Genomic DNA, 27001 nt, shown 5'->3' on the forward strand with positions numbered 1-27001 from the left:
TAAGAGAAAACTTACAAAATCCCCTTGAAGAGAAAGTCGGTGGCTACAAGCCCTTTTCGTGTACCATTGCCTCCACCCCATCACCAACTGAGAACCTGTGAGCGGGACGGGCGGAAAAAGAATCGAGGCGGTCTTATTCGTGGATCAAGGATGGCGTGATTTATTGTCGGAGAATAAATCAAACAAATGAGGTAAGTGTCTTTGAGGTTATCCGGATGAAGGGTGTCCTTCTTTTTCCTCTTCCAGGCAAGTGGTGACGACGACCCCGGGTACCGAGGGAGAGAAAAAAAATGAAGGTGGTAAGTTTGACTGTCCGGAATGAGGGTGGGTTTAGAAAAGGAGAGGATAACAGTCACCAGTTCCAGAAGTGAAGGAAAAAGAAACACTGTGTGCACTAGGCAGGGTTAAAGTGTGGGGTTGAAGAAAGAACACCAAGGTACCAGACCTAAAGAACGTAGGACCTTTACATTTCCTGCCCCTTAGCTTCAGGTGGTAAGGAGAAAAAAAGCATGAATAGGCAGAGCCCAAATGAAAAGGACGTTTTGCAACCCCAAGCAGTGGGGGCCACGTAAGAGACCACTATCCAGGATTTTCGTTAGACCTCAGAAGCCCCAAAGTCAAACGATCCCTTGGCTTGACTCCAACAAAAGAAGTAATAGGGTGCACCGTGACCCTCCCAAGAACAAAGAAAACAGTCCTGATAACTCTGTGTGCCTTGTTCTAACAAAACCCTCCTAGCCCCCCCCCCACCCCCCCAACCCCCCTCCCAAACCTTCGCTCTCTCCCTTTTCCCCCACGTACCATGGGAGCCTTAACTCTCCAGAGTTACGGCGGCGTGAAGGTGTCCTCCGGGGGCGTCCACCAGTCCTCTGACCATGTCTCTGGGTCTGCGTGCACGTCCTCTGCTTCCTTCTCAATGACACCGCTGGTCCTGCATCAGACGTCCTCGCATCCCGGTGAGAAGTAGCTTCCTTCTTCAGTTCCAGTCCTTGATGAGCCTCCTCTTCCAGATTTCCCTTCACTCTCTTTCTTGTCGGCTTCTTTCGGGTTCTCTCCTCGATGCATGTTAAGCCTCTGTTTCCTGGGTCTTTATTCCATTGGCTCTCTTTCTCCTCTTGGCGTTCCTGTTCCTATATGGGAGAGGAGTCGGGGTTAGTTAACCCTTGCTTTCCTAGTTTGTCCCTCACGGCAGATGACAGATCGAAATCTGGGTGGAGGTGGAGGTGGGGGTCATGATAGGTCTAAAGGCAGGCTCCTCCTCTCAGAACCCTTCGCAAATTGCACCTCATGGCACTCCTTAATCCCATCATGACTATGATGCAGATGATGGGGGAATTAATATTCCAACAGATCCTTGGACAGACTACACAGTGGATCCACCAGGTGATACTGATCCAGACCTTTACCCAGCCAAACCATCTCCTACAGATGACAATGCATAACACCAAGAACTCCTTGCCAGGGCTGCATATTACCATGGAGTAGAGCTCCACATAGAATCACTAGAAGATTTTTTGTTTGAGACCTTAGTATACACACACAGGTCATCACGATCACTTCCAGTGCTTAAAGGCATGATGCGACATGCTGGTAAGATTTTTAAAGATCCAGTCAGAGCCCGCATCTTAACGACTAGAGTGGACAAAAAATATAAGCCCTCTCCTACAGACCCCATTTTTATCAAGGGACAAGTGCCATTAGATTCCCTAGTTGTATCAAATGCTCGTAAGAGAGCAAATTCTCAAACATCAGTGGATGCTCCTCCGCCAGATAGAGTCCAAATCAATTGACGCTTCTGGCAAGCGCGTAGCCGCTCATGCAGCAAATACACAAGGCCTTTTAGCCAGATATTACAGAATGAGGGTAAGCGCATTTCTAATTCCTCTAATCGTTGTGCTCTAGATGCCGCAGGTAGAGATCGACATCCGCATACTGCTCAGGAGACACGCTTGGTTAAGTATCAGGTTTTAAACCGCAGGTCCAACAATCTATCCTTAATACACCATTTGATGAAGAATACCTATTTGGACCTAACGTTGGCCAGGCGTTAGAGAAAATGAAAAAGGACACCTAAGTCACTAAATTGATGGGAGCACTTCAGACTGCAATCAACCAAGGTTCTTTTTGTCGCTCCTTGTACAGAGGAGGGCCAAAAACCATGTCCCCAGATCGAAATAACTCCGCTTACAAGGGTAACAACCAGTCCTCTGCCTCCAAAGTTTTTTCCGAGGAGGTTATAAAGGCAATCACTTCAAGGGTAGGGGTAAGGGTAACTCATCCTGTAACTCTCCTTCCTTCAACAAGCAGTGACCTGCCCACGCTTTCCCCCCGATTATACCACACCTGTCGGGGGGAAAGACTTCAACATTTCCTCCCCATTTGGCAGTCTATAACATCAGACAAATGGGTGCTTGGAATTATCCAACATAGTTCTTGTTTGGAGCATACCAGCAATCCCCCAAACATTCCACCTCGCTCTCACTAGTTGTCTCCAGAACACATACACTTTTTAAAACAAGAGGTCTAGTTCCTTTTACTAAAAGGAGCATTAGAGCCAGTTCTGATGCTGTACCAGGGCTAAGGGGTTTACTCTGTAGTTTAGCATCCCAAAAAAAAGGACGGGTCCTTAAGACCTATTCTAGATATGAGAGAGCTAAACATTACATACTGTCAGAGCATTTTCACATGGTGACACTTCAACAGATACTCCCACTTTTACAAACAGTAGACTGTCTGCTCTAGATTTAAGACACCTATTTTCATGTTCCAATTCATCCATCTTATCTTAAATACCTGAGGTTTGTGATAGCAAACAAGCACTACCAGTTCAAGGTACTTCGCTTCGCAGTTACTACAGCGCCCAGTTTTTTACCCAATGCCTGGCAGTAGTCACTGCTCATCACAGAAGACGACAAACTCACGTCTTCTCCCACGTAGACGACTGGCTCATCAAAACCAGTACTTCCCAAAACTGTCTGCAGCACACATAGAACACAATAGATTTACTTCATTGACTGAGCTTCACCATCAATGCACAGAAGTCTCACCTGCATCCCTCACAGATGCAGTCTTATCTAGGATCCAAGCTAGACACAGTCAAGGCTCTAGCCTCTCCAATGTAGCCAGAATACACAGTATTCAGACTTCTGTTCAACAATTTCAACCCAATCAAGCGTTACCGGCCAGAGTGTTCATGCAACTACTAGGAATGATGGAGTCTTGCATTGCAGTCATACCACATGCAAGGCTTCACATGCTCTTTCTTCAAGAGTGCTTAGCACGTCGATGGAATCAATCAAAGGGTCTGTTAACCGATCTAGTGTTGGTTGACTGCCATACGCATTGCTCTCTACAGTGGTGAAGCCCACAAAACTTGTGAACAGGGCGGCCTTTCATTGACCCTGTTCCACAGATCGTACTCACAGCAGACGCATCTCTAACAGGTTGGGGGACTCATCTCTAACATTACACAATACAAGTTGTGTGGAGCAACAAGCACAGGACTCTCTACATCAACTATCTAGAGCTCTTAGCTGTCTTCCTAGCACTAAAAGCTTTTCACTCATCTCAAAGCCCAAACTGTCTTAGTCCGGATTGAGACCATGACAGCAATGTATTATATGCAAAAACAAGGGGGGGGGACACACTTTCTCCAACTGTCAATGCTCGCTCAAGCCATTTGAAATTGGGCAATCCATCACAAGATTTATCTCCTAGCAGAACATCTCCCAGGAGTAAACAAATTGCTAATCTCCTCAGCAGAAGAAGGCAACAAATTCACAAGTGGGAACTTTACCACCAAGTTCTCCTTCCGTACTTCCAACTGTGGGGATTTCCACAGTAGACCTATTTGCCATAGCTGAAAACACAAAATGCCCAAACTTCAGGTCCAGGTACCTACACCCGCGATCAAAGGGCAATGCCCTATGGATGAACTGATCAGGGCTATTTGCCTATGCTTTTCCTCCTCTCCTGTCCATTTCATGGGTGGTTCGGAAGCTCAGACAAACATCACTCATTTATTCTAGTGGCTCCCACATGGGGTAGTCCCTGTTGGAGTTGTCACTACACACAGCAATAACTACACCTGAACTCCAGTCTTCTCACACAGAAACATGGAGAAATTACTCCTCAAACTCCCAAAGAACTGAATTTAACGATCTGGCTCCTGAAGTCCTAGTGTTTGGATACTTAAATTTACCACCAGAGTGAATGAATATTCTAAAAGAAGCAAGAAGGCCTACTACCAGAGCCTGCTGTGCTGCCAAATGGAAAAGATTTGCAATATATTGCAACAACAACAAAATGAATCCTTTAGATGCCTCTAAACAAACCATTATTTGTTACATTTACAACGACTAGGAGTGGCTTAAGCGTCTATTCGTTTGCATCTTGCAGCTTTAGTTGCGTACTTGCAAAATAGGCTACATCTGTCACTATTCAGAGTTCCAGTAATCAAGCCCTTCATGGAAGGTTTAAAAACAAGAACACCACCTAGGATTTCTCCTGCCCCAGTCTGGAATCTCAACATTGTCCTCACAAGGCACATGGGTCCACCTTTTGAACCATTACACAAATGTCCTTTACAGTTCCTCTCATGGAAAGTTGCTCATTGCTATCACATCACGGAGGAGAGTTAGTGAGTTACAGGCATCAACACTGAAAGAAACTTTCCTTCAGCTATACAAAGACAGGATAGTTCTCCGTACCAATCCCAAATTCCTTCCCAAAGTAGTTTCTGCTTTTCATATAAACCAATCAGTTGAATTACCAGTCTTCTTTCCTCAACCTGATTCCGTAGCAGAATGCGCTCTTCACACTCTAGACTTTTAAAAGAGCATTATTGTACTACTTAAAGAGAAAAAAAGGACTACCGCAAAACTGTTTGTAGCATTTGCTCCACCTCTTATTATTATTTTTTTTTTTTAAACAAACTTTATTTATTTTCCTCATTTCACATGGATGCAACACTCCTTTGGCCATATAGAACATATTATAAGAACGCAGCTCAGTAGTCAATTGTGTCCACATCAAGTCATAGCCCCGTATCACATTAGCTCATCGAGCCCGTCGCCCGCTTCGTCGTGAGGAGAGTAGTCCAGCAATTCAAGAGTCATACCCCACCTGACTTGTGTCGTGTCCCTGAGGGACTAAATCGGGCGACCCCAAGATGATGTAAGCACTGCCGATATTTGTTCATCATATCAAATAACAGAGAATGCTAACCCCCCCCCCCCCCCCCAACTCATTCCCTCTTCCCTAACCCTCTCCCAGTAACCCCACCTCCGCTCAGACATGTCGCTCTCCCTAACAGAGCACTTATTGCACAATATTTATTCCTCACAGGTTGTTGGAATCCCTGTGGCAGTGGTCCATGTTCCACCTAGGGGGATGCACCCACGTTAGTCAGCTCCCCATCTATCTTCTCACCCTGAAGCCTATGGTTGCGTTCTCATTAAGGAAAGGGCCCCCCACGCCTGGAGGGCTCAGTCATAGTCATCAGTCGGGTTTTTAAGAAGATCCACCATCGCCACCCATGCTTTCGCCGTGTCCCACAATCTGTCATTGTCAGTTCTCTGAGCTTGCTGGAGACTTAGTGTCCCCTCGCAGTCCGCCCACTTTATAAATTCCTGCAGCCAGCGCGCCACACTGGGGGCCGCGACCGCCTTCCAATGGCTAGTAATTTCTCGTTTGGCTAGGACTAACCCCAGATCCAGGAATTTACTGGTGGTTTTGGTGCGGGCAGTGCGGGGAAACCAGTGTAACAGGCACACTCCAGGAGTGGGCAGCAGCTCCCGTTCCGTCACCTCTGTCAACTTGGCGAAGGCCTCCCCCCAATACCCATGGAGCAAAGGACAATCCTAAAACATGTGCAGAAACGCTGTGTCCAGACTGCAGCGCAGGCAGTGTGGGAGCCAAAAAACTCATTGATTTTGTAAGGAGCGAGGTGTGCCCCTATGAAACACATAGAATTGTATGAGCTGGAATCTCACATTTCGAGAGCATTTCCATGCCCGTTCCTGTAGCATCTCGTAGAGCCTTGCCTCTATAGGCGTTCCCAAGTCAGTCTCCCATTTAGTGCGCAGTTCGTTCAGAGGAGCCCTTATGCCCTGTGTCATTCTCCGGTACAGACACGTAACCGCCTTGATCTTACCCGCGGAGGTGACCACGTATTGACAAGGGAGGAAGACCTGTGGTTCCTCCATCCCTTTCTTCCAGTGCTTGCTCACAGCAGCCGTCGCTGCCGCATGCAGAAGGAAGTCTTGAGGAGGCAGTTCGTGCCTTTCCATAAGGTCCTGAAATGGTAAGAGGGTACCATCTTTGTATAGATCCCCAATGGAGGAGATCCCCAGCTCCCCCCCCCCATTCCTGCAGTCGCTGCTAATCCACTCCGTGAGGCAACTCCTCACAGAACCACACCGGAATCTCAGGCGCATACGCAGGGCTCGTTTTATTTCGTCGTAGAGCCCTATTCCAGCACTGCCGTAGCACCCAGAGATCTCTGGGCACCTCCCTTTCACGCACCGGGAACTGGAACAGTATCCGAGTCAGGTGACGAAGCCCCAGATCCCTACCTCTCTGATCCACGTCGGCTCCCAGTTTCCCCGCCATCCGCACCATTGGAACTGGGCAGCGTGGTAGTAAGCCTCGAAATGAGGCGCCTCGAAATGAGGCACTGCGAAGCCCCCTTCTTGTCTGGGACGCATCATAGTATTCAACGCCACTGTACGCCTCCCTGATCCCCATAGAAAGCTCAAAACCATTCAGTTTAGTTGGGCAAAGCACTTCCTAAGGACCCAAAGAGGCAGCGTAACAAAGTAATAAAGTAAACGGGGCAGGGTTATCATTTTTAGTAACGCCACTCGCCCCGCAACCGATAAATGTAGAGACCCCAGAATTCAAGATTGCTCTTGGTAGTTCGCAGGGCCCTCCCTTACCCTTAAATAAATCAGCAGCCTCATGATAGATTTGGACCCCTAAATAAGGCGAACATCTACCTTCCCATCGTACATCGAGCCCCTCGGGAGGATCTCCTCGCCCCCCACGCACCAGAAAGATGCAGGTCTTGGCCCAATTGACTTTGAGTCCTGCCACTCGCCCCAGCCTCTCCAGCAATTCCCCGGTGCCCCGTAGCTCATCAGTAGTATTGGCAAGGAACATTAACAAATCATCGGCATATAGCGCAATGTAGTGCATCTGTTCCATCCCCTCTAGGCCCCTGTAGTGTCTCCCTGTCCGTGCACGAACCGCCAGTGGCTCCATTGCCAGGACAAACGGGAGGGGAGACAGCGGGCAGCCCTGCCTTGTCCCCCTGCCTAGGTCACAAGCCGCAGAAATCACCGCAGAAATCACCCGAACCCAGGCGACGCGAGCATACAGAATTTTCGTCCAGGTCACAAATCCCTCACCTAAGCCAAAGGCCCTCAAAAACTTGAAACAGATACTGTCACTCTAAGCTATCAAAGGCTTTTTCAATGTCTATTGATAGTACACACGCCTCATCACCCCCTGCTGCCGCCTCGTGTATCAATTGACACAATCTCCGAATATTCATGGCCGTGTTCCGGGTAGGAATGAACCCCGCCTGGTCTCTGTGCACAAGAGTTGTCATATGTACCATCAGGCGACTAGCCAAGATACCACTCCGGATCTTATAATCCGTGTTTAACATCGCCAAGGGGCGATACGCTGTACGGTCCCACTCTGGCTTAAGGAGTGGCACGATTATTGCCTCCCTTGTCGAGCTAGGTAAGCAGCCATCCTGCTTCGATCAGTTATAAACGGTCACCAGCTGTGGGGCCAGCAGATGGCAACCCATCAGTACCGGCGTTTTGTTCTTGGCCATGTGCTTGATCGCTCCCCGGACCTCAACCAATTCCACCGGTCCGCCCAGGCTCTCTGCCTCTTCCGCCTCAATCTGGGAAATCCCCTTCCTCGAGTTCTCAACTTGCTGGAATAAAGGGTGGAATAGTAGTCTAGGAACTGTGTGTTAATGGCCTGTTGACCGTAATGGACCGTCCCCCCCATCGTCCCGCAATTCAAGGATCGGTGTGCCTCTGCGCCCTGGATTTGCCAACCAAACTAGGAGTGCCCCGGACTTATCTCTTTCCGCATGCGCCCGCACCATATATGCCCTGTAATCAAAGCACCTCAGTCTCTCCACTTGCATTGCCAACTCCTCCTTCGCCCTCACCAACCCTTCTTGTGTGTCCTCTCGTCCTGGTCTCTCCCTTTCTTCTGCCGTTGTTCTGCCTGCTGTACCTCACTCAATAGAGTTCTACGGACTTCCACAGCTTCGCCAAAGCACCGTCCGCGTATCACTACCTTGAGTGCTTCCCATTCATTATGCAGACTAGAAGAAGTGCCCAAGTTATGCTGAAGATAGTCCTCTATGGCAGTACTTATGGTGTTTCGGAAGACCTGGTCCTCCAGTACTTCTGTTCGGAGGCACCAATTGGGGATCGCCGTTCTGAGTCGAACCCAGTACAGGTCCACCAAGAGGGGGTTATGGTCAGAGGTTGTCCTAGCCAGGTATTCACTCTTCGTGGTCAGTATGTGGACATCGAGGGAACACAACACAGCGTCCAGCCTAACCTGCAACTCGTGGTCAACTGAAAAATAAGAGTATTCTCGGTCCCCAGCTTGGTGAGCCCTCCAAGTGTCCGCAAGCCCCCAACGCTGCTGCCAGTCTCGTCTGATGTCTGCAATCCTACGAGCAGGGGCGTCAGGGTGGTGGATGGGAGCGGTCTAGGTCCACGTCAGTCACACGTTTAAAGCCCCCCCCCCCCTCTAGAAGTACCGGCCAATTTCTGGGAAAGCTGTGCAAAAAAGGTGGACTGTTCAACATTGGGGGCATATATGCTACCTAGTGTAATATCTCGCCCATCCAGTCGCCCCGTGACCACAGTAAACCTGCCCTCTGGATCAACCACCTGCCTCACACATTGAAATGGTACCCCTGCCCGCACCCAGATCAATGTCCCTCTGGCATAGGCCAGCAACATTGTAACGCCATTCCCTCTGCCTTCGTCAAGTGAGTTTCTTGGAGCAGTGCAATTTGCACTCCCCGCCGTACCAAGTATGCATGTATTTTGTGGTGCCGACACATAGTGTGCAGCCCCCGAATATTCCAAGACATAATTTTAAGGCCTATGGAGGTGCCCATGGATCCAACTCATGTACGCTCTCCACTAAAGCCCCCCTAGCGACATGTCTGACCCTCCCCATCCCACCCAACCTTCAAACTTCACCCAACTCCCACACCCCAAGACAGGCACATAAAAACTGGTTCCCATCCAAACCAAACTGCTCATACAAAGAACCGTAACTGGGAGGTAACGTGTGACTCGCGCACCTTACCCCCCCCCCTCCTTTTTAGGAAATTACATAGCCAGTTGGGTCCCCAGCATTCCTGGAGAGTCATCTTCCGCTGTGCTGCCCCACAGCTAACTGGACCCTGGGCCCGATAAGCGCAATAGACATTTTACCATGTGCCCCACATACCCTCTGCAGCCCCATCACCCAAACATTCCATCGGCAGTCTGCGGGGTAACGTCTGGCATCTCCATATCCAAGAGTCCTTGGGCACTACCAGATCGTGGGCTCTCCATTCCGCTCTTCTCATTGTCTATATTGTTACTCGCTGGGCTGATCGCTCGTCGACTGATGGCCGCGACTGCCAGCACCGTGGTGTCTCGCTCCTGACGTTGATCATCTGGGGAAGTAGGCCTCTCTCTCTTGGCGGTGTAGTCTCCTGCCGTTCTCGTGACGAGGGCGCCCGTGAGGTGTGTTCAGCCCCGCCACCGCGACCCTACAGCCAGTCCCATGCCTCCTGCGACATTAGGAAGAAGTGCGTCTTCTCGTCTGCTGTCAACCGCAGGCGTGCCGGAAAGAGCATGGCGTAGGGAGATGAAGCTGGCGCAGCTTTCTCTTAACAGCCAGAAAGGATGACTGTTGGCGTTGAACCTCCCTGGTGTAATCTGGGAATATCAGCACCATGCTGTTCCCTATTTGCAAATTCTGTTATTCCCGAGCCTTCTGCAGGATAAAGTCCCGGTCGCGATAATGTAACAGTCTCGCCACCATTGGTTGTGGTGGAGCTCCAGGTTTAGGCGGGCGAGCCGGGACCCTATGCGCCCACTCCAGCGCATAGAATGGAGATAGACCTTCTGGTGCTACCTCCGCCCGTAGCCAGGTTTCCAGAAATTGGACCGCATCTGTTCCCTCTTCTCGTTCCGGAACCCCCACAGTGCGGAGATTGTTGCGCCGCGAGCGCCCCTCACTGTCCTCCGCTCTCATTTCCAGGACTTTGACTCTATGCGTCACCTCCTTTAATGAGTGGCGCAGGGCGGCCACTGTATCCGGGATGTCCTTCATAGCAGTTTCGTGAGTCGCCACTTTCTCCTTGAGCTTCCGATGATCATCCTTCAGTAAGGTGAGATCAGACCCAATGGCGTCCATCCTTTTCTCGAGTGCTTCCCGGGAAGCCACAATGGCCTGCATGATTACCCCAGAGTAGGGTCCCCAGGTCTTCCCGGTCTCTGTCTACCAACGTTGCCATCCTCATCCTCCGTGTGCTGCTCCAGCTCGTCTAAGCGTAGGACCTCAAAACCCTTTTTCTGCGAGACCCTGCCAATTGTGTTAGGCACACCCGGCTGAAACTAGCAGCGCTTGAGAGCTCAAGGACCCACTCCACACCAGCGAGGCGCCACCTGCCCTTAGCAGCTTCTCTGGAAATCGCAGCCCCAGTCGCCCATCTGACCGTGTGCGGGACCTGCTGTCCGTCGCCAGTCTACCCCAGCTAGGTCCCCCTGTAATTCGCAGATTTGTGCTACGCCCCTGTCCAGCAATGCAAGGCTCCCAGAGCCAGAGCGCCGCTCCTGTAGTAGCTCTACTGGCCGACGCTGGCCCTCACTGCTGGGGGCGGTTAGTGGGGTCGGGCTGGCTGGTAATCACCGTCCAACCACCCACCCTGTCGTACGTTAACACCCACAGAGAAAGTTCCCAGTGTGGTGCTGCTGGGCATCAAGCAGGAAGTCTCTCTGCAGCGTCTCTGACAAAGCGCTTGCCAGGGGGTGGCCCAGCTCGCCACCCGTCCGAGCCCACCCCAAGTCCGCCACTGGCGCAGCAGCACCAAGACACTCCACCAACACTGCGCGAGGCACGTTGTCCCATAGGCTGCAGCCGTCTCGCAGGGTCGTCTTCTAGAGCCACCTGACAGTGGGTCCCCCATCCAGGGGTGCCAACCTCCTCCTCACCGCCACCGTCCTCCCGCCAAGAAGTCCGCAGGGAGGTCCCACCTCGCTCTCCCCCTCCGCCGTCCAAGCCAGGCAGTCCGTGGGAAACTCACCCACCTCTATAACAGCAGCCTCCGCCACCGATCGCGGCCACTCGCCTGAGCCCCTTCCGCCGCAGGCAGACACAGGGGGGAATGAGCAGCCTCCTCCATAGGGCCAAGCAGCGGTACCACCAGAGTCACTCAGAGGCCCAACTGGCAGCTAGGGCGGCGCAGCGTCAGTGCGAGGTAAGAGTTAAGGGCACACCCCACCGCACCACTCCGGAGATGCCCACAGCGGAGGCTCGGGCAGCAGAGGCAGTATGAACAGGAAAGGCGGCAGAGGCGGCAAAGATGTAGGCCTGGTCTCAAACTCCGCTTCCCCCCCCCCCCCTCTACAATTCCAGGCCGCTCCAAAGTCTGCTTCAGGCCGCCCGGGCCACCAGTCAGCAGGCGCCAATCTCCATGCCAGGTCCATGGCATCCGCGCACACAAGTGTGAGATTTTCCGCCCAGCGAGCGGGTTAACAGCTCGCACCAAGCCCCAAATGGTGCCGTCTATGTCCCGGGCGCCGCCATTTTGGAATCCGGCATCCGCTCCCAACCAGCTGGCATATAATAGTCCACACCCGCCGATGCGCGCTGTCTCCTCACCGCCAGGGCCAAGGAAGCTGCAACCTCTGCTCTGGTGTCGTCGGCAGGGCCGTAGACACCCCCGGGGCCTCCCTTGACCACAGCAAGCTCCCCCGCAATCAGGCAACAGACCCTCCACGTGGGGCTGCCATTTTAAGTCTCGTCTCGGCGGCCCGCAGCAATAATGGGAATGAACTCTCTCCTGCCGCCGATCGCCCTCGCCGATGTCTCAAACACAGTTCAGGGCGAGCACCGACTATTCCGCTGTGAAATGCGTTGCCGGGGCCTTAGGTTTCATAGAAGGATCAGTTGTAGTGGAGGGTAGCCGCGGAGGAGCTCCGGAGTCCGCCGCTGCTCACATTGGCGCTCAAGCCACGCCCCTCGCATTTGCTCCACCTCATAAAGGCAATGCTATCTCTAAAATCTATTATTTTTCAAGATGGATTGTTAAAGGCATTCAAACATGCTATGCTTAAGCCGAAAGAACTTTGACTAAACCCCCTAGAGCGCATTTCACTCGCGAAATAGGGGCTTCTCTGTCCTTTTTAGGTAACATCCCGCTAGCTGACATATGTAAAGCAGCTACATGGGCTTCACCACACACATTTACCAAACACTATTGTGTAGATGTGTTAGCACGACAACTGGCTAATGTAGGCCAAGCAGTATTTAAACACTATTCCAAACAACTGCAACATTTACAGGTTAGCCACCGCTTTTGGAGTATACTGCTGTTCGAGGCATATGGGCTGCAGATGGTACATTATGAATAGATCGGCATCTGGTGTTGGGCTCGGATGATTGCACTTGTTTTTCTCTTGGAGAGTCTTTTGTAGATTGGTGACTCCTCCTTTCGTTGCTAGTGCGCATGGGCATCGGCTCCATCCATAGATTGTTTTTTTTCCGCCATCTGGTTCGGATGAGGATGGAGTGCTCCAGATCGACTTCAGGAAGAAGTGATATTTCGGCGCGTATTCCCTTTCCAATTCGACGGTATTGTTGAACGCGATTTCATTTCCATTCCGACACGTTTCGACTCCAACATTAAAGAAAAACTTTAGTCTACGTCGACGACCGAGAGGCCTTTCTCGACGTAGTCAAGCCCGGAGTCCATGGAAAGGACTCCATTTAAAAAATGTCCAACGTGTGGTGCTAAGTTCTCACAAAAGGACCTACACGAGGTGTGCAATCTCTGTCTATCACCTGAACACGAATCCAGGGACTGCGAAGCCTGCGCAGCATTCTCCTCCAAGTCTACAATTAGACACCGTCTAGCTCGAAGACACGAGGTTTCGAGAATGCAGTCGGAGGCAATCCCGGAGCTGTTCGAAGACCAGCACCTCGAATAAGAAGAGGAACATGAAGAAGAGTCGGGGTCTGAAGTGGACGAGTCGGATGTCGAGGAAATCGACGTTCAACAAACCGTGAGTGACGATGTACCCTTACCAAAAAACCGACCCCGTGCGGTAACGACCCCGCCTTTGAGCCCGGTCAAACCGCTGAAGAAAGTTTCCGACGCCCCGCTTCGGGCCTGGCAACGAAACCGAAACAGAAACTCTCGGTCTCCCACCATGTCGGATCCGAGAAACGGTCGACGTAGACTTCGACACCGAAGCTTCATACAAGGGAAAGCTCGGCATTGAAACATTCCATGTCGAAACCGAAACATGCTTCGACGTCGAAGACTCGCTCGACACCGAAAAAATCGTAATCAAGCAGATCCTCGGTGCCGAAAACACCGAACATTGACGATCGGAAGCAAGGGCACCTTTCGGAACTAAAAACTTCGGTACCGACACAGGAGCAGCAAACCGATCCAAAACAAAAGACTTTGTTTATCGATCCACAAACTGGCAAAGTAGTGACAAAATCACAGAAAAAGAGGAAGAATTAACAGCTAGATGACAAAGCTCTTCCTCCTTAGAGAACAATGGGGACAAATACAACTCCTCCTCCTGCTCCTCGGCCTAGAGTTACACCCTCTTCTCCTATCCCTCACACTATGCCAACTATTCCTCCACCTTCTACACCAAGACCATCTACACCTCAGACAGATGTAGACAGTGATACAGGGGAGGGAGAACCTCTTGGGGATGATGACACTATCCCAGATGAGGAAGACCCATGGGAGAATTATGATGCAGGGTCAGATGATAACGACCCAGAGTTATATCCCTGAAAACCTTCACCACCTGATAACACAGGTTTTGTACAGCTGATTAATAGGGCAGAAAAATACCATAAGGTACATCTACATACAGAACCTCAAATAGAGGATTTCCTATTAGAAACACTACCTGCTGCACAAAGAACATCAGGCACTCTACCTATGCCGAAGGGTCTTCTCAGTCACACAGCAGACATATTCAAAGACCCAGTGAGGGCTAGGGTGTTAAACCCAAGAATTGATAAAAAATATGAGGCAGCTCCAAAAGACCCAATATTTATCAAGGGACAGGTACCTCTGGACTCGCTTGTAGTTACAAACGCTTGTAAAAGAGCGAACTCATTATCTACAGGAGAAGCCCCTCCACCTGATAAGGAGTCAAAATTAATAGATGCATCAGGCAAAAGAGTAGCATCACAAGCAGCAAACAGCTGGTGCATAGCCAATACACAAGCGCTACTTGCACGCTATGATAGGGCGCATTATGATGAGTTAGAAAAGCTCATCACACATCTTCCTAAGGAACATCAAAAAAGAGCAGATCAGCTTATACAGTAAGGAAAGATAACTAACACTTCCATTAAGTGCGCCTTGGACGCAGCAGACACTGCAGCAAGATCCATCAACACCAGTATCATGCTAAGAAGACATGCATGGCTTAGGGTCTCAGGGTTCAAACAGGAAGTACAAACATCTTTATTGAACCAACCTTTTGATCAAAAGACACTTTTCGGCTCAGGTACAGATGAGACTTTAGAAAAGATGAAAAAGGACACAGAAACGGCTAAGTCAATGGGAGCATTATAACAGCCAACCCAAAGGGGTTCCTTTCGCAGATTCACCTATAGAGGGTGCTCAAAAAGTACAGGCACAAGTCAGCAATCTACCTCTTTTACACCAACATCACCCAGAGGTAATTGAAGAGGCAGTTACAGAGGTAACAACAACAAGGGTAGAGGTCGCGGAAATAATAACAACCGCAACTCCCCAACCCCAAAACAGTGACTTAATACAATTTCCCCCAGACCACATAACACCGGTCGGGGGACGTCTATCACAGTTCCTACCTGTCTGGGAAAACATCACATCAGACAAGTGGGTGAGACAAATTATCCAACATGGTTATTGCCTAGAACTCACAGCTACCCCACCAAACATCCCCCCCAGACAGCGTCCAATGAGTCAAGACCATCTGACATTGTTAAAACAAGAAGTACTATCACTGTTACAAAAGAATGCCATAGAGAAGGTTCCAAAACATCAACAAGGGACTGGAGTATACTCTCTATACTTCCTAATCCCCAAAAAAGACGGGTCTCTAAGGCAAATGAACTCAGAACATTTCCACATGGTCACGCTCCAACAAGTACTTCCTTTACTGAAGAAAGGGGACTTTCTTTCTACACTGGATCTAAAAGACGCTTACTTTCACATCCCAATTCGCAAAGCCCACAGGAAATACCTCAGGTTTGTAGTAGAAGGACAACATTATCAGTTCAAAGTCCTTCCGTTTGGGGTCACAACGGCACCAAGGGTGTTCACAAAATGCCTAGCAGTGGTTGCAGCACACCTAAGAAGACAACAAATACATGTCTTCCCTTACTTGGACGATTGGCTAATAAAGGCCAAGTCACAGGAAGAATGTCTTCACAACACACAGAAGACCATTCAATTGCTGCACCGCCTAGGGTTTACGGTGAACTACAAAAAAATCCCACCTACAACCAAACAAGATTCAACAATACATAGGGGCTACTATAGACACAGAAAGAGCCAAAGCATACCCCAATCCAATCAGGATACAAACAATGGTCACGCTGATACAAAAATTTCAACCACAGCACTCACTAGCAGCACGAGTGTTCATGCGGCTGTTAGGCATGATGTCCTCCTGCATACTGCTAATACCGTATGCCAGACTACAAATGCGTCCACTACAGGAGTGTCTAGCGACACAGTGGAATCAGGCTCAAGGTCAGATTACAGATCTGGTGTTGGTAGACGACTGCACGCATCGCTCTCTGAAGTGGTGGAACACAACAAACATTTCCAAGGGACGGTCGTTCCTAGAACCGATTCCACAAGTGATACTGACAGCGGACGCATCGCTCACCGGATGGGGAGCACATATGGACAAATATATAGTGCAGGGAAAATGGAGTGTGTAGCAGAAAAGACTGCACATCAATTACTTGGAACTACTAGCAGTTTTTCTAGCATTAAAAGCTTTCCAAATGCAAATAACCAACAAGGCAGTCCTTATCAGAACAGACAACATGACTGCAATGTATTATATTCAAAAACAGGGGGGGGACACACTCTCCAACTTTCCAAACTAGCACAGGACATTTAAAGATGGGCCATTCCTCAAAAGATCGATCTGTTAGCAGAACACCTACCAGGAGTTCAAAATCAGATAGCAGACATCTTAAGCAGAGAGTCAGAACAAGTACACGAATGGGAACTGCACGACCAGATACTGCAGCCATTCTTCCAAAGATGGGGGCAACCAGAGATAGATCTCTTTGCCACTCATCAGAACGCAAAATGCCAAAACTTCGCATCCAGGTACCCACACCACCGGTCCCAGGGCAATGCACTATGGATAAATTGGTCCAACAAATTTGCTTACGCTTTTCCCCCTCTCCCACTAATTCCATTAGTGGTTCGGAAGCTGCAACAACATTCAATGACAATGATATTAGTAGCACCCACGTGGGTAAGACAGCCGTGGTTCACCACGCAACTGCAACTCTCACAGGTGCCACATCAAAAGCTGAGATTACTACCCATGCGCCTTACACAGAACCATGGAGAAATAATGCACCCAGATCCCAAACAATTGAACCTAGCGATCTGGCTCCTGAGGTCATAGAGTTTGGATACTTAGATTTACCTCAAGACTGTATGGAAATCATTAAACAAGCAAGACGTCCTACCACCAGAGCATGCTATGCAGCAAAATGGAAAAGGTTTGCTGTATACTGTAACAGTAATAACATCAAGCCTCTGGACGCATCCACTAAACAGATTATTTGCTATTTACTACACTTGCAGCAATGTAACTTAGCATACACCTCTATCCGAGTTCATCTCGCAGCTATAGCGGCTTACCTACAAAACAGACAACATCTTTCCCTGTTGAAAGTACCAGCAATTAAAGCTTTCATGGAAGGACTCAGAAGAGTCATTCCACCAAGACTGCCACCTTCCCCAGTCTGGAATCTCAACATAGTACTTAATAGACTAATGGGACCACCCTTTGAACCTATGCATAGGTGTGAAATACAATTCCTCACATGGAAGGTGGCCTTTCTCATAGCTATCACTTCACTCAGAAGAGTAAGTGAATTACAAGAACCATTCATGCAGTTACACCAAAACAAAGTGGTTCTTAGAACAAACCCAAAATTCTTGCCTAAAGTAATTTCAGCATTCCACATCAATCAGTCAGTGGAACTACCGGTCTTCTTTCCAAAACCACAGACGGTAGCTGAAAGGGCCCTACATACATTGGATGTCAGAAGGGCAATATTGTACTACATAGAAAGAACACAAACTTTCAGAAAAACAAAACAGCTATTTGTGGCGTTTTCTCCTACACATAAGGGCAATCCCATCTCTAAGGCAGGCATTGCCAGATGGATTGTAAAATGTATACAAATATGCTACTTAAAAGAAAAGAGGACATTAACTGTTCCTCCTAGAGCTCACTCTACACGTAAACTAGGAGCATCTATGGCATTCTTGGGAAACATTCCACTAGATGGCATATGCGAAGCAGCTACCTGGGTTACACTGCATACCTTCACAAAACACTATTGTGTAGATGTGCACACAACACAACAAGCTAGAGTGGGACAAGCTGTGTTAAAGACTTTATTCCAGACTGTTGCAACAGACACGGGTGACCACCGCTAGGGAGAGAACTGCTGTATAATCTATTCATAATGTACCATCTGCTGCCCATATGCCTCGAACGGAATATGCTACTTACCAGTATGCATCTGTTCTTGGCATAGTGGGCTGCAGAGTGGTACATGCCCTCCCAGCCTCCCTGAAAATCTGTGTCTGTTCCAACATTATCTTATTTAGATACACTTACATGGGCATTTCTATCTGTATTCTATCATACTACTCCATCTAACCCTACTATGGCAAAACAATCTAAGCATGGAGCCGATGCCCATGCGCACTAGCAACCAAAGGAGTAGTCACCAATATACAAAAGACTCTCCAAGAGAAAAACAAGTGCAATAATCCGAGCCCAACACCAGATGGCGATCTATTCTTAATGTACCAATCTGCAGCCCTCTTTGCCAAGAACAGATGCATACTGGTAAGTAGCATATTCCTTATAGTCTATGCAAAGCATGTGTATCTACAGCACACATGCCTCAAACGGATAATGTTACTTACTCAGTAAACATCTATTCTTGACATGTAGAGCTGTTGATTCACGTGCACCCACCCGCCTCCCCCGGTAGCGCATTATCCTTTTCCTTATCAGCCCTTTAAACCTTTTTGTGTTTACTTGACCAATTCTTTGTTTAAGTTGCAGGTTAGGTTGCGTTTTGTTAAAGGTTTGATGTGTATACCGCTCAAATCACTTTTTCCTACCTCCTTGAAACTTGAACTTTGTCTTAACATTCTCATAGACATGGCATTGAGCAGATGCTTAGCTGTTTCCGAACAACTCTTGACATTGAAAATAGTCATACTCATTGTGATTATGTTTGCATGCTGCTTTATGAACTTTTTCCAGACAAATTGATACTGAGAACTAAGGCTGCCTTCCTGCCGATGGTTGTGACGCCCACTTTAGCCAGTCTACTACTCTGCCAGTGTTTTACCATATAAGTTCCAAAAGAGTTCCTTAAAAACTGTTTGTTCTCCATCTGAAACTTCTATTTAAATAATTATGAATACATTACAGAATTGTCTTTAACGTTTTTTTCTACATGCCCAATTAATCTCCTCCAGCTGGAATATATAACGTCTTGGCCACAATATTGTTTCAGTCTTCTCTCAAAAGACCCTGGTTTTACTTTAAAAAATTTGTTAGAACCCATTCTTGCCAATGCCTTGCAGACTTGGTTTTCACAGTCCAGGCATGGGCGCCCATTTTTGTTTTTGGCCTATTTGTGTTGGTGTATTACCGGTAACTGACTTTCTGTCCCCCTCTATCCCTCTCGGATCTGAAGTTGGCGCCCCCTTCCCAGGGCTCAATGCTCAGCAGGGCATGGATTTAGAAAGGTGTCCAACCTATGGCGGCCATCTTGGAATGGGCACTCACTACCTATACTCCCACAGTCACTTATAGTGGCCATCTTCATGTGGGTCACTCAATCACCATATATTACCACACCGGGTCATGCTATATATGCCCCAATACCACACATTATGCAGTGGTTTTCTCATCCCATCTGATGGTTCTTGAACTGCCTGCCGTGCCTGCTTCCCAAGTGGTAATTCCACTCTAGAGACTGCCTCTTTTCATCATGGTCCTACCCTTTCCCTTGACCGCTGAGACCTAGCCGTTTTGACTGATGCCCAGCAGAGCTACCTCGCGAGCTATGGATTCCCTCCTTGACCATCACCTACCCAGCCTGTCTTTGGGCAAACCCTCCTGCGTCTCTCCTGACCTTATCTCGCTCCTCGCCCCTCCCCCTTCCCCCTACCCCTCTCCGCTCTCACCTGCCCTTGCCCCCTACCCTGTTTATCTGTGAACGTTTCCTTGTCAATTGAGACCTAGCTATTTTGACTGATGCCCGATAGACCTACCTTGTTTAGCTAAAGGGAAGACTGGCCGTGGATTCCCTCTTTGTACATCACCTACCAGTCGGTCTTTAGACAGACTTAGTTTCATTTCTCCTGTCGTCTCTGCCCTCATCCTCCCTCTTCACACTTCCCCTTCCCCCCCCTCCACTATTTGTCTCTCCTTCTCTCCTCTTTCAATGTATTGCTTATTTTTTGACATAATGTGTAATTGATATCATTTTCGGTTACATTGTGGAACCTAATGTAAAGCACTCTGATACCTTCTGGTCTAGCCACCACTATATAAATCTCTTGAATTAAATTTAAAAAAATAAGGATGCAAAAGTTGCATGTTTTGTGAAGTAAGGAGCACATTAATCATTGAGCCATGTGGGAATACTTTAAGTCTCTCCTGGAGTCTTTATAATAAATTCTCAATATTTTTAGTAGCTTATCGACAGTCAAATATTTAGTAAATTCATAAACTTTGCTTTTTTTGCTCTTTAGGGTTGCTCTTGGAGGTATGTTGATTTCTCGACCATCAGTTCTTCATGGCCGCTACAAAATGATTAAACATGGACATGACAAAGGCAATGAGCAAAATCCTAAGAGGTACCTGCAATTAGTCTTTTCTAGTAATAGTCATTTTTGTAACTATTCTTTAGATGTTTAACTGACGTTTCCATGCATCTCGGAATACAGTTAAATTCTGTTACCAGTCTAAATGTCTTCATTCTGATAAATAATTCTAAGTGAGGATTCCTTACCTTTTCAATATTCCCCAGGCATCAGACTAGATCTAGAAAATCCTGCATGCTGCTCTGGGCCTAGATTGTTCTGCTCCAAAATGTATGAACGGAGACTGGTATAATTGCCACCCATGTACAAGGATGTCAGTTCCTTTCTTTCCCCACAGATCCAGAGCTACAGCTAGTCTCTACACAAGATTATTTCCTAACAAATTTATCTTCCAATACCAGTGTGCAAAGGATATGTCAACCACCCTACTATAGCGTTTAAACCTTGTAGGGGCTGTTGCGAACAAATGTCTGTGACAGATTCTAATGAAGTTTTCCTTTGGGGCTTGAGTTCAGAACATAGCTCAAAGGCAAGCAGTGACTGCACCTAGATGTATCTGAAGGCCGCCTGGGACTGGGAAGCAAAGCTCTGTTGCCAAACATTGCAATGCCCCACGCCGTGACTGGTCGAATTTGAGGGAAATGTCCCATTCCTGTTCCTACAGCAGGTCATCCTTGTGGTCGAAGTCTGAGCAAGTCAAAGGAAAAGCTGTATTCCAAGCCAGACTCTGCCCCTTTTCACTGCTCTCCAACTCCTGAGAAGTGCCAGACAGCCTCAAAGTGCAACCCAGTCTGTCTTCTGAAACTGCTCCCCTTTCGAACTAATTCCTACCTTCTATCGAGTCCACCCAAATTTCCATGGCTATCGGCGATGCTTCAGCAAACCAAAAAAATTCTGTGACACCATGCTGCTGTTCTGTGGCACACTACCGACTCCCTCTGGCATCCCCTTGGCCCCCCCCAAGTAACCACACGTAAGTACCTTCACTTGGGACCAGTGGTCTGGATACTTCACTGGGCTGGTTTCTTCCCCTGTCCCTTTCACGAATGAAAGTGCCTCATTTGCAATGGTAATGTGAAAGGTGGCGGAGGTTTTGAACCTCCAGTTGCCCACAATGAAAAGGAAAACTAACTGAGATGCCTCTGCCAGGGCAAACTTATGGCCTCCCACAAGGTGGAAAGGAATACTGAGCCTACGTTAATCCTTCATGTAGCTATCAAGGACTTGACTGTATGGCTGTGCAGTGTGTGGTGTCAGATGTACGCTGACTTGGATTTGGTAAGGACGCTTATGGATAAGATTGTCCCCAAGAGTAAAGGAGCTTATCCAGTATTTGGGTGTCTTTCATAGATTCACATACCTGAATCATTCCCCGTCGTCGAGACTGGAGCCTCCGGTATATAAAAAAGTAATGTCCTATAGACATATATAGAGAAAAATAGGCCTAAGGATCCCAACTTAGTGGCTTATCCACGTCCTTTTGTATAAAGGACCAAACTAGAGTAGGCCCAGGGGTCCCACCTTAGTGGCCTATCTATGTCCTTTTGTAAAAAGGACCAAGTAAAGAAAACCAACCAATCAGCTACCACCTCCTTCTAGAAACTTCCTGTCAGGAGCCTAGGTCTCTCAGATTTTCTACCGCACATTGTGCTAGGGAGTCTCCACCTGAGTTCTCCTCAGGATTTCTTCTACTTACTTTAAAAAACGAATTTACTAAATTTATTACATTATGGCTGATGCCCAGAAAAAAGGCCTCTTCAGAGCCTGTTCCTCGTGTGGAAAGAAAAGGCTCCATGCAGAGGACAAGCATGAAACCTGCTTGTATTGCCTCTACCCTCACCATCTAGCCAAGGACTGCAAAATATGTAGGACCTTCTCAAGCAAGACCCTCAAAGACAGAAAAGGACGCCTGCTACTCTGGCTGAACAGACTGAAGGACAGAACAGATTACTTGGTGTCAAAAGACGGTGAGAGTGTGTCTGGTACCTCACAATTTTCCTTGAAGAGGCCAAGGGTTACTTTCCCTACCCCCTCAGACACCCCTCCTAAGAAGACTCTCAAGAAGTCCTCCGAGCAAAACCTCAGTGTCTGGCAAGGATCTTCCTGTCGCCAGGAAGCAACCGCTGATTTTGACGACTACAGCGTTGAGTATCTCCTCAGCGCAAAAAACTGCGTCGACTACGACCGTGTCGACGACAGCATCGTCTACCTCTACCTCGACGACGAAGACGATGCCTTCATCGACGGCGAGTATGCCAGTGTCGCCGACCATTCCATTTACTCCCTCGACGACGAGGATCCTATTGTCGACAACGAAGTCGACGTCAAAGCCAAAGTCGACGACTATGGTCCCGTCGATGAAGATCCTCCCGTCGACGACAAAAACGTCGACGACGGGGAAAATACCGTCGACTAAGGACACGTCGACGGGGACACCGTCGACGACGGGAAAAATACCGTCGACGAAGGTGATAACCACGACACCGTCGACTAAGTCATCGACGATCCCTGGAAATGCACAGTCGTCATCAGCGCCGCATCTGACAACCCCAACAGGAAAATGGAAAGAGTCTGCGTTACGTTCTCACGCCATGGATACCCTGCCGCCACAGACATCCCATGTTGCCATTAAGATCACAAGGAAACCAATTATGCCAGACCTGACGTCACCCAGTAAGGTGCAAGAGCTGCCTCCAACCTGTTTATTACAAGGCGAGGAGTCGGAGGAAGAGCAGTACACACAAGCCACAAGCCCATCAGACCTTGTGGTTAAGTGCCAAAGCACTGATGAGGAATTAGAAGAGGTGGAACATGTAGAACATTCAGTCCACACTCGAGTCCACACACAGGTTACACCGATGGTGTGCTACCAGCGGCCATTGTATCAGACCTACAATTTTTAATCCAAGATTATAAGCAGTGGTTCCCGGAGCAGCCCTCTACGCCTGTGCCTGCTACTGTATAAGCATCCACTCCTTTGGCCCGACACAAGCCGCCGCCACTGGCACTCAGTAGAGAACAAGAGCCAGTGCAGGAAATGTATTCGTCTGCTGACGAAGAAGGGGACCAAGAAGAGGGTGAGGTCCGTGAAGATGAGTCTGACCCAGATGTAGATCAAGACTATATCGCTCCTTCTCCGGCCTCCCCGGAACCACAGACCTCGGAATCACCACCCGCAGACATTGGTGGATTCCATAACCTTGTAGAGCGTGCAGGCAAGCGATTTCCATATGGCTATGGAAACTCAGGAAACTGAGTGCTTCCTGTACGACTTCAAGGAACCAGCCAAAAAGACAACCAAGTCAATTCCCATCATTGACTTTATATGAAAGCAAGGAAAATTACTGATGCAAACACCAGCCTCAATTCCATCAGTGGTACCCAGGCTTGAAAAGAAATACAAGGCAACCTCATCAGCGCCAGCATGCCTCACAGGTCACCCCAAGGCAGATTCTGTGGCAGCCCAGGTGGCGCAGAAAAATTCACGTAACCCAGCATCGCCTTTGTCAATACCACCTGACAAGGAAGGCAGAAAACTGGATACTATTGACAAGCGTTTTTCCACCACGTCGGCCATGACAGTAAAGGTGGCAAATTCCATTGCACTCCTCGGCCGCTACAACCGGCAACTTAGGTCAGATATTGCACCTTACCTATCTCACCTGCCAGAGGATGTAAAAGAGGAAGCTCAATCACTCCTCTTGGAAGGACAGACGTCTGCTTCCGAACTCATTGACTGCGCAATGTATGTCGCCTTGACCGGGTTCAGGCAATTGGCAGGTGCTGCTGTACTCAGAAGACGAGGCTGGCTCAAGGCCACCTCTTTTCGCCAGGAGGTGCAGACGAAAATTATTGATATGCCTTATGACGGCCAGCATCTCTTCGGGGAAAAGATTGATGAGGCCTTAAATACTATCAAAAAGGACACTGACACTGCCTAAGCCCTTGGGGCACTGCAATTCCGAAACCAGTCCTTTCGTGGGAACAAAAACAGAGGACAATTCTCTTATAGAGGCACATATCAGAACAGGTCCTCTTATTCATACAGCCAGAACAGAACGCAATAGCAACCGCGACAACAACAGCAAGGGCGTCAGACTTCCTACGACAAGTCTAACTATAGAGGGAAGAACCAGAAAAAACCCGCTGGCGGCCGCCAATGACTTGTCAATGGCCCATCCGTCCACCATCGAGCTTCTTCAAAATTGGAGGAAAACTCACACACTTCCTCGCAAATTGGAGATTGATAACAGATCGGTGGGTGCTCCAGCTCATTCAGTTCAGACATTCTCTGGAATTTGTCACAATTCCCCCGACAACACCACCTCGCAAACGGTCCCACAGGCACCTACGATTGGTTCTTCGGGAAATCGCTTCCATGATGCAGAAGGTAACGATAGAGAAGGTTCCACCTGCCCACAAAGGGAAAGGTTTTTACTCCCACTTCTTTCTGATCCACAAAAAAGGGAAAAAGTGGAGGCCAATCCTGGATCTCAGGGCACTCAACGTGTTCCTAAAGAAACAATCGTTCCGTATGGTGACACTCCAGGACATCCTGGGACTATTGGAGGAAGGGGACTACATGACGTCCTTAGACCTGCAGGACGCCTACTACCATATTCCTATCCTCAAAGGCCACAGGAAGTACCTCAGATTTGCAGTAGCGGGGCAACATTACCAATTTCATGTCCTCCCGTTTGGCCTCAAATCTGCACCACAGATATTTACCAAATGCCTCTCCCCTGTGGCAGCCTTCCTTCGCCAACAAGGACACCAGGTCTTCCCATACCTGGACGACTGGCTGGTAAAGGCACCATCTGCGAAAGGCGCAGCCAAATCCTCCAGCGCCTGTCTGAACATTTTCCAACGTCTAGGTTTGACTCTCAACCTCGAAGTCTACACTAGAGCCCAACAAGGTCATTAACTTTCTTGGGGCGACTCTGGACACGGAACGTATCAAAGCTTTCCCTTCTCAGGAGAGGAAAGTCAAACTCATCTCCCTGGCCACGTCAGTGGCATCAAGGAAAACCTTACCGGTCCGCACCTTCAAGTCTCTCCTAGGCATGATGTCCTCATGTATCATGCTCATACCCCATTGCCGCCTCAAGATGCGCCCACTCCAGGAGGAGTTGACAAACCAATGGACGCAAAGCACAGGATCATTCGAGGACCGCATAAGTCACTCGAAACATGGTCAGCCACTTACAGTGGTGGAGATCGCTCAAACACCTGTCAAAGGGATTGCCGTTCCTGCTTCCCGCAGAGCCACATGTGATAACAACGGACGCATCCCTACAAGGCTGGGGAGCGGTCCTCTAAGAACTCCAGGACAATGGCAAATGGACAGAACAAGAAACCCGGCTCCACATCAACCTATTGAAGTTAAGAGCGGTCTTCCTGGCTCTACAAGCCTTCCTGCCATGCATTCAAAACTCCCCAGTGCTCGTCAGAACAGACAACACCACGACGATGCACTACCTGAACAAGCAGGGGGGGACGCGATCTCTATCGCTATCTCGCGAATCGCAAAGGGTCTGGAACTGGCTTGTGGTACAAGGGATAACGCTGAAAGCAGAGTACGTCCCGGGCAAGGACAACGTCTTGGCGGACGCTCTGAGCAGAAAGGGAACTCCATCTCACGAATGGGAAATAGACCTGGAAGCGCTGGAATACCTCTTCGCGGAATGGGGAACTCCACAAATAGACCTCTTTGCCACAAAAGAGAACGCCAAATGCCCAAGCTTTGCAAGCAGGCATCACCAACCGGGGACCCTTGGAAATGCTTTTTCCATCGCATGGTACAACATCTTTGCATCCGCCTTTCCGCCATTCCCACTGATACCCAGGATTCTCAGGAAAATGAAGTCAGAACCCTGCACTCTGATCCTGATCGCTCCATTCTGGCCGAGGCAGCACTGGTTCACGGACCTTCACCGCCTCTCGGCCCAGGCACCTATTCGACTGCGTCAACATCCAGCGCTGCTCACAATGTCCCAAAGACAGGTACTTCACCCGAATCTGAGCTCTCTAAAGTTGTCAGCGTGGCTTCTGAACACCGGGAATTCAGCCACCTAAACATCCTGCAGGAGTGCAGAGACATCCTTGCAAAGGCTAGAGCGGACAGCACTAATAAAACCTACTCATTAAAATGGAAGCGGTTTTGCTCTTGGTGTGTGGCCGAAGGCCTACACCCTTTCCACATCACTCCACAGCAGCTGCTACCATAATTGCTACATCTGGCAAAATCGGGCCTTGCGCACGCATCCATTAAAGTGCACCTGGCGGCGATCTCAAGGTTCACAAGGACTTCTAAGGGTCCATCCCTGTGGGCAAACAGACTTATAAAGCAGTTCCTTAAAGGCCTATACAGGTCCTTCCACGACCAAGACTGATCCCTCCGTCGTGGCACCTCAACGTGGTCCTTCACCAATTAATGAAGCACCCCTTTGAACCCATCCATAGGGCGGACATCAAATTGATCTCATGGAAAACGGCCCTCCTCCTAGCCTTGACTTCGGCTAGAAGGGTCAGCGAGTTGCAGGCTCTATCAATCCAAGACCCTTTCATTCAGTTCAGGGAGGACAGAGT

General features: G+C 48.9%; 1 protein-coding gene across 6 annotated transcripts in view; it reads left to right on the top strand.

Moving 5' to 3' along the window:
• The window catches only part of LOC147701399 (beta-1,4-galactosyltransferase 3-like), a 243792-nt gene that overhangs the window by 174296 nt on the left and 42495 nt on the right, over window positions 1-27001 (top strand). For all 6 annotated transcript variants that reach the window (XM_086930078.1, XM_086930079.1, XM_086930076.1 and 3 more), the window contains exon 6: window positions 20342-20446. In XM_086930078.1, the coding sequence (XP_086786204.1) occupies window positions 20342-20446 (105 nt within the window). The remainder of the gene's footprint in view (window positions 1-20341; window positions 20447-27001) is intronic.

This window comes from Lissotriton vulgaris, chromosome 7, assembly GCF_964263255.1.
Source record: "Lissotriton vulgaris chromosome 7, aLisVul1.2, whole genome shotgun sequence".
Classification (NCBI taxonomy): domain Eukaryota; kingdom Metazoa; phylum Chordata; class Amphibia; order Caudata; family Salamandridae; genus Lissotriton; species Lissotriton vulgaris.